General features: G+C 37.9%; 2 protein-coding genes across 9 annotated transcripts in view; one reads left to right on the forward strand and one right to left on the reverse strand.

Moving 5' to 3' along the window:
- LOC137992598 (uncharacterized) overlaps window positions 1–7,500 on the reverse strand; it is a 57,755-nt gene that overhangs the window by 42,281 nt on the left and 7,974 nt on the right. For 2 of the 7 annotated variants that reach the window (XM_068838020.1, XM_068838021.1), the window contains exons 1-2: window positions 4,354–4,594; window positions 3,565–3,608 (exon numbers count right to left, since the gene is read on the reverse strand). The gene's annotated coding sequence lies outside the window, so the exon portion shown is untranslated. Of the gene's footprint in view, window positions 1–2,227; window positions 2,296–3,564; window positions 3,714–4,353; window positions 4,602–7,500 lie in introns of those variants that run through there. The other 5 variants (XM_068838022.1, XM_068838024.1, XM_068838017.1 and 2 more) reach the window with 5 other exon arrangements.
- The window catches only part of LOC137992599 (uncharacterized), a 30,628-nt gene continuing 27,036 nt past the window's right edge, over window positions 3,909–7,500 (forward strand). The window contains exon 1 of one of the 2 annotated variants that reach the window (XM_068838026.1): window positions 3,909–4,119. In XM_068838026.1, the coding sequence (XP_068694127.1) occupies window positions 4,032–4,119 (88 nt within the window). In that variant the 5' untranslated portion in view covers window positions 3,909–4,031. Of the gene's footprint in view, window positions 4,120–5,728; window positions 5,875–7,500 lie in introns of those variants that run through there. The other variant, XM_068838027.1, reaches the window with a different exon arrangement.

Genomic DNA, 7,500 nt, shown 5'->3' on the forward strand with positions numbered 1-7,500 from the left:
AAGGTTTGTTGTAAAAAAAATTCCAAGTACCCTGTCATTTTTATAGGGAAGACTCCTCCTGAGCAGATTGCATCCTAATGTTTAGGTTCCCATTGATTTAAGGACAAAAGCAAAATTGTTCTAAAATAATATTTAAATACCATTATAGTCTTTTTAACGTAACTTTTTTGCACAATTTACTCCTTGAGCCACCAGCTTCAACTTTGATATTATTTTTTCTAAAAGCAAGAGCAGTTATAGTAATAGTGGAGGTGATGATTGATCATCAATTCATTTTGGTTCAACTGAAGAATAAGAAAATCAAAGTAATAAAAGCACTTTATAATACTATGTTCCACTAATGAGCAAAACTGGACAGCTGAGGCCTGTCAAATTTCCATCTGAGTAAGCTGACAGCTGTTACAGTACTTCTCAATGTAGAGAAAAGGAATCTTGTGGACTTGTGAACATTCCCTGTGTATTCCAAATATGGTCACATAAACTCTTCAAGGTTTGCCTGCTTCAGGAACTTCAAATCCATGAATAGTTTGAATATTTTTTCCTGGGTTCCTTTAAATTGAGCACAATTTGTAATGGTTTGCCTTTAAACGTAACATTCAGAATCTAATGCAAATACAACTGAGGCTGTTTGGGCATTATGTACAAGACAAGACAACAATATCCTTTATTTAAACACTATCAATATTAAAGCAATAATACATGCTTGTGCGGATGAGTGCTAACTATAATAAAGATACACTACAGGAAATAAAAACTCAAAAACTATAGGATATCTGCACAAAATGGGATAAGAACTAGAAATTAATTACTATCCAAAGATCATATTGCAAATATTATAATAGGTTGATTGACAAGTTCCTTGTTCAAAATGGTAGAGCATATTTGAAGTCCAGCAGGACCAATACCAGAAGTTTTGATAAAAGCTTTAAACATTTTTCTAAAATATTTTACTGCCAAACTCAATGAGACCTTATGCATGGGATTGTCACTGTTTCTAGCTACAGCTCCAAATCACGTAATAATTAAATTAATAAATTTTGTCATCTAAGAAAAGAACAACATGTGGGGTGTAACCAAAAAAAACCATGGCAATAATGCTTCATTTCAGGAACAACTACTCACTTACTCTCTCAACCTTTGTAAATTTAATGAACAGACAACAGTTGCAATTACAGCGATTTTACGGCTTCTCGGTCTCATTTTGATCTCAACTTCTTCGCTAAAATGGATCGTGACTACCTCACCACATTTATGATGTTAGTTACCTTATCTGTTATTTTTATCGTTAATGATGGCAGCTTTGCACGGAAAGAATTTGTCTTCTAGATATGTCTGAACACTTAAGGTGACTTAGGGTGACTTGGCTTGACTTAGGCTAAGACAGACTTAGTGCCTAGTGTGAACCCATTAAATAGCTGGGTTACCTTTTTTATCATTTTGAATTTTGTGGGCAAAATGAGTGCTATCCTCAACTTGTAGATATTATTTAATTCCAAGATTTTAAGTAGAGAATCTCAGCATTTTCTGTCCTGTGAGCAAAGAACATGCACCGTACACATTGATTTTGTTTAGGCAATACCCTTGTGAGTCTTGTTTTGCATGCACTGCCCCAGCTCATGATATCATAATTTAAGAAGGTGACAAGAGCATAATATAACTGCTTAGTTAAGGACATTTAGGTCAACATATTTTCGTACGTCATAAAGTATTCCTATATTCCTTGCTAGTTTGTTATTTACCTCCTGAATCTGAGCTTCCCAATTTAGGTGTTCATCTATGTAAACTCTCAATTATTTTATGCCCGTTTCAAACGTCGAGCTTTTCATGTGCCGAATCTAATGCAAATGAGCAAAAACAATAGAATTTTCTCGTTTGCATTAGATTCGGCACATGAAAAGTTCGACGTTTGAAACGGGCCTAACAAATGACTTACGTTCAATGTTAAGACTAGCATATAGTTTGTTTTCTTTAACAGACCGCTTGTTAGATGCGCAGTACCTCAACACTAGTGCTAGTTCGATGTTGACAACAGATTCCAGTTCGTTTAAACAGCTACTCGAGAAAAACATATTAGTGTCATCAGCAATTATACAAAAGAAAATCTAGAGGAAGAATTTGGGGGATCATTAACATGAAGTAGAAATAACAGAGGCCCTAAGGTAGAACCTTCGGGTATCCCACAAACTATTGTTTCGTATTTGATTTAATATCTTCAATTTTAACATACTTTGTACGTTGCTGCAAGTAGTTTTCAAACCAATTATATGGTATTCCTCGGATTCCATAGGCGGAAAGCTTAGAAAGAAAAATGTTATGGTTAACAGACGTGTCAAATGCCTTTGAGAGGTCTAGAAAAATGCCATATGTGATTTTCTTATTATCAATGGCCATTTCTAGGATAGCCTGTTCAGTTGAAAATCCCTTTATAAAGCCAAATTGATATTTGTAAAGTGTATTCTGTTGACTATAAATTAGACGTTCTAGAACTTTAGGAAATGGAGACAGGGAGGCAATAGCCCACTTCGGGAAATACCATAATACTCTTTGTGTGTCCCCCCAAATTTTGAATAAGCATTGTTTTTGTTTTCTCTTAATTGAGACCATTGTAAGTCCCAAGAGAAACTGGAAACAACGCTTAAGCAAAATTGAGGGGGGTGGGGGGGGGGAACAAACATAGAGTATTTGGGTATTTTCCGAAGTGGCCTATATTGGCATAACTTGGGTACTATGCCAGTTGCCATAGACTGGTTGAATATATATGCTAGGGGCTTTGATAGTGGCTCACCAGCAATGTTAATAAGCTTATTTGGAAGATCTAATGATGCTTTCTGTACATTCAGGCTGGAGAATAGACTGCTCAATTGAGCTTCTGTGACTAAAGACATAAGAAAACTAGATGAAGGTAAACTGCATTGGGCTTTTATTATTTTGTGGTATAGTACTAGCCGGCTGTGGGCCAATATTAATAAAATACTGGTTAAATTGCTTACCGATATAAGTTTTATCAGTGTATATTTTATTGTTCCTTACTATTTTCAACGGGGTAATACAACCTGTTAGCTTTCGTTTTATTAACGTACCAATTACTTCCATGAAGGACATGGCTTCAAACAAGTATTGAGTCATCTTTTCTGCAGAACAAGCTCTGTATTCTGACTTCACTGATGTGTCCCGAACATCACACCGTCGAAACTTGCCAACACGCTCCAACATTAAATTAAGTTAAATATAGTAGTTTTTTTCTGCGGTTTCCTTTCGGAATAGTTGATTGAGTTCGACAGGCACATAGACATTCCCACGCCGTTTAGTGTTTATTTACATAACTAATAAAAGAGGCGGAACCGCCTGTCAGCTCTTTCACTAATTAGATTAGCAGATTCTGAACTCGACTGTTACACGATCGTGCATTCCCTATATCTTTGCTCAATCATCATTCCCCCCTCGGCTCGCTTGCGTGACCAAAGCCGGCGGTTCGACTAACTCAGAAGGAACTACGAGCGGTCTAAGTCGTATATGTTGACGTCTCCCATCTAGATACTACCCCCACCCCCGGACAGGGCTTACCTTTAACTTCAACGAACGTTTCTCGTGTCAGACGCTCAGTGTGTCTGTGAAAAAGAAGTTGAACTTCATGTCAGCCTGGAAGCTTATGTTTCTCGATTCCCATTTATTTTCTTCAATCTTTCTGGGTTAAGTACTTTATATATTACGTCCTGGAAAACAAAATGCAGCTCAGTTGACAGTTGTGGAATAAAGCACTGTTTCAATTTACTGCACTACCACATGTACGCATTGCGTACCTATTTTTTAAGATAGACTTTCAAACAGTACGAACATGCACCCTTTGCGTGCTTATATCATGATGATATTTCACTATTGCGTGACAGACAGGAAGTCGAAAGACCTCAATTTAAATGGGTAAGTCCCTCTAGCGCAACATCGTTGCCAAACATTAGCGTCTATTTTATTCGTAACAGAAGCAGTCTGCTGCCAACAACAGCAAACCCGAACAGGCCCCTCACGAAACAAAGATGTCTGCTCTTAACAGAGACTCCTTGGCCGAACTTAAACAACCACTTCTGTCAGACACGGACAACTCACTGTCAGAGGATCACTTCGGTAGGAAGTCTTTAAGTATCTATTGGTGACCAAGGGGAGAACGTCACTGTTTAGTCTGATAGTTATTCGAGTGCATAGGAATAAATTCCATTGTGCCAATTACTGACCAAATTTACATTAATCGGAATATCCACATATTAGGTCGCTATTCTAATGAAATAACCTTAGTCTCAACCACTAATTGTTTTAACAACCTCTCGTGCCACGCACTGTTCAGAACATTTCAATCTTTACCTCAACTGCGACAGTATATCTTCGGATCCACTGATGAAATGACTTCATTTGTTTATACACTTTTACGGCATATAATTGGATGTTGTAATTAATAGTTCACTTGATCATGAGTGAATCATGAAAATCACTAGTAGAGACATCTCAGTTTTAAAGGAGTAATGGATTTGCTTCCTGCCACGATGAAGCGAATGGTTATGATATCTGATTATCACACAACAATGACGTAATCTGCATTTTTGCTTGCTGTTGTAAATAGATGTCAATTCTTTTTGGAATCCTTGTCGTTTTTCATTTGAAGAGATCACAGATTTAATTCAAAATCCTGGTGATTGGAGTGAAGATAACATTGTTTTGCACGTTTTAATGTTTACCAGTGCATTTTGCTCTCTAGTTCCGCGATTTGTCTGTAAATCCGTGGAAGTCGGAAGGGAAAACATTTATCGCTTCAGCGATTTTTGATTAATTTGAAAAATGCGAGAATTCAAACAAATTGTTTAAACATAAAAACTGCTATGAAAAATAATTAGGTTGACACTTCTATCTGTTTCATACACAAAATGATAGTTTCTATTTGGTACACAACAGACTTTTCAATGTCCAGTGGGCATAAATTTAACATTCTAGCGGTCTCCATAGGATACTGACTATTGATGAAGGTAGGTAAGAAATTGGCAAACGGTCATCGAATTGTAACTCCAAGTGCTATCGCAACTTGAAATCAAAATTTCAGTATCAAGGCAATTACGTTTGTTAAGACTTTGCACCTTTCATTAATCAACTATTGTAGATTTGATACACATGAATCTTGAGTTCACAAGAGATGCTTTGAACTGGTCAACAAAGTCCTTTCACATGAGAATTTATATTCACTTTTTCGATTTATTTCTTCGAAAGGACTCGCTTGGAGAAATCAATGAGATGGTAAAAGCTGGTGGAGTATTTCTGGGGTCCGAACTAGAGATCGATCTAAGTGAGGTGAGGTTTGTTCCTCCCTCCTTATCCACCAACAAACCTAGAACAGCCGTTAATTCTTTGATTGCGGATCATATACCTTTGATAGCGAAATACCCAACCTTAATTTTACGAATTGAGCATATTTTGCCAAAAAATTAGGTATCATGATATTTCATCTTATTTCTTTTCCATTTCCGGTATTGTTTGTTTTCTTGCACTTTCGAACCTCTGACGTCAATTCATACAATATTTCCAATTTTGATGGATAAAACCCAAATAGTTTCATTCTGGCATGTTGTCAACCTTGATATGCCATAAATGGAAACAATATAATTAAAGTCCACAGAACGTTGGCTTCATTCCCATATCCTGGTTGCAAAAAGCGGCAAACGGGGTGTTGTCGCAGTACGAAAGTAAAAACAAATTTCTCTTCCTTTCGTTTTCATCAGCGTTCGTAACTCATCAAATGACAGTTTAGTTTTGTTTAGTGGCTAAAATATCGTGGCTTTTTTGGACAAACTATGGCTTCAAGGTACTTTGGTTACCAGAGACTTCAAACTGAGCTAGGTAGTGTCCTATATTACTGTTCTTGTTGTCATAATTAGCCACAGGATCTGGTTTCAGTGCTGTATTTCTCGACAGTTGTCTTTTTCGAAGAAACAGGCGGGCAGTGATGCAATACGTAAGAGTGAATTGGGTGATAGCAATAGGAAAAAGGATCAAAAATTGATATAGAGTGTCAGCCCTTAACAACAGTGCGTCGGGGGGCTCTAAATGTCGTCAGGGAAGGATTACGTTTTGCAAACGGTGGCCGTTTAGCACTTATATTTTAACAGACTTAACTGATTAGAGTGTAATGTGAAGTGCTAGGTTTCTAACCCATATGAACCACGTGAGCGTTAGCCCTTCTAATGGAAATGGGCCCACACAAGGACAGAGAAAAATTCTGACCAGGATGGGAATTGAACCCACGACCCTCAGGTTAGATTACCGCTGCTTTTCCGACTGAGCTACAAGGTCAGAAGGGAGCAGGTCGTGGGAGCTGAAGATATAAAATATTGTCAGCCTGATTTAAATTCCATGTAATATATCACATTCTATCGCCTACCGCTAGTACAGATTCGTGCATCGATATGGAAACTGAACTCGTACTCAGTAGTTGTGATATTATCACCCTCCTTACCGTAAATAATTCCACTTAGTTTTTGAAGGCGAAAGAAATGTGGTTCCCACTGGTGGTGGTGTAAGAGCTCGTGACCTTTCTATTTTGGGAATTAAGAGATATTAGGTTTAGTTATGCTTTGTCGCGGAATGTTCAGGGGCCGGTTCCTGAAAGGTGTAATGACCCTATTCCAGGGATAAATGTGCCTGGAATAAGGCACATTTATCCCTGGAATAGAGTTATTACACCTTTCAGGAACCCGGCCCAGGAAACCAGTGCTTTCCTAGGATTTGAGAGGTTTAGGTGGTTTCAAGTTTGAGGAGGAATTGAAGCTCTGACAAAAAGTTCTTTAGTCATTTGTCCTTCCTGTAAGCGACAATAGGAGTAATAGGAAAGACGCTCGTTCACGTTGATCATGGTGTTTCTGATAGGGTCGCTGCAGAGGACGCTGTATCAGATTGTAAGACCGGTTTCGGAATACAGAGTGGATTCCTTCTTCATTTACGTACTCTAATTTTCGAGAGCAGATTTTGACCAAATGTTCTTGCCATCTGCGATCGGATTCCATACACGTCACCTTTCATTTAGGTCTGACATCCTTTATTATTGCAATAGCGCTTTGCAGTAAGGACGTCATGAAATCATAGATTCCCAAGTGACTCAGACAAACAAAGTTCAATCTGTAAGAGTCACAAGGGAAATGAGTCATACTTCGCTTCTTCGGTTTTAAGCGACGTGGTGGTCGTCCTGGTCAGGTCCTGTTCCGTGGTCAGGTTTATTTGACGAGTATCAATAGGACCTTTGCATGATGACGCCATTTGACTGCAATTACCAGAACCCTACGGGTTTTGCTTGTCTCGTGCTAATTACCGCTATCAGTGTTATTTTTACCCCGTTGGGAATACAAAAAAAAAAACAAAACAAAAACAAACATAATAGACCTTTTTCGTTTGTACATTTTGTTTTCCCAATACAGGTCATGTGATAATACTCAGGAGGTTTGGTCTTTTGTTTTGTTCATTAAAAAGAGT

Source organism: Montipora foliosa, chromosome 2 (assembly GCF_036669935.1).
Source record: "Montipora foliosa isolate CH-2021 chromosome 2, ASM3666993v2, whole genome shotgun sequence".
NCBI classification, from domain to species: Eukaryota; Metazoa; Cnidaria; class Anthozoa; order Scleractinia; family Acroporidae; genus Montipora; species Montipora foliosa.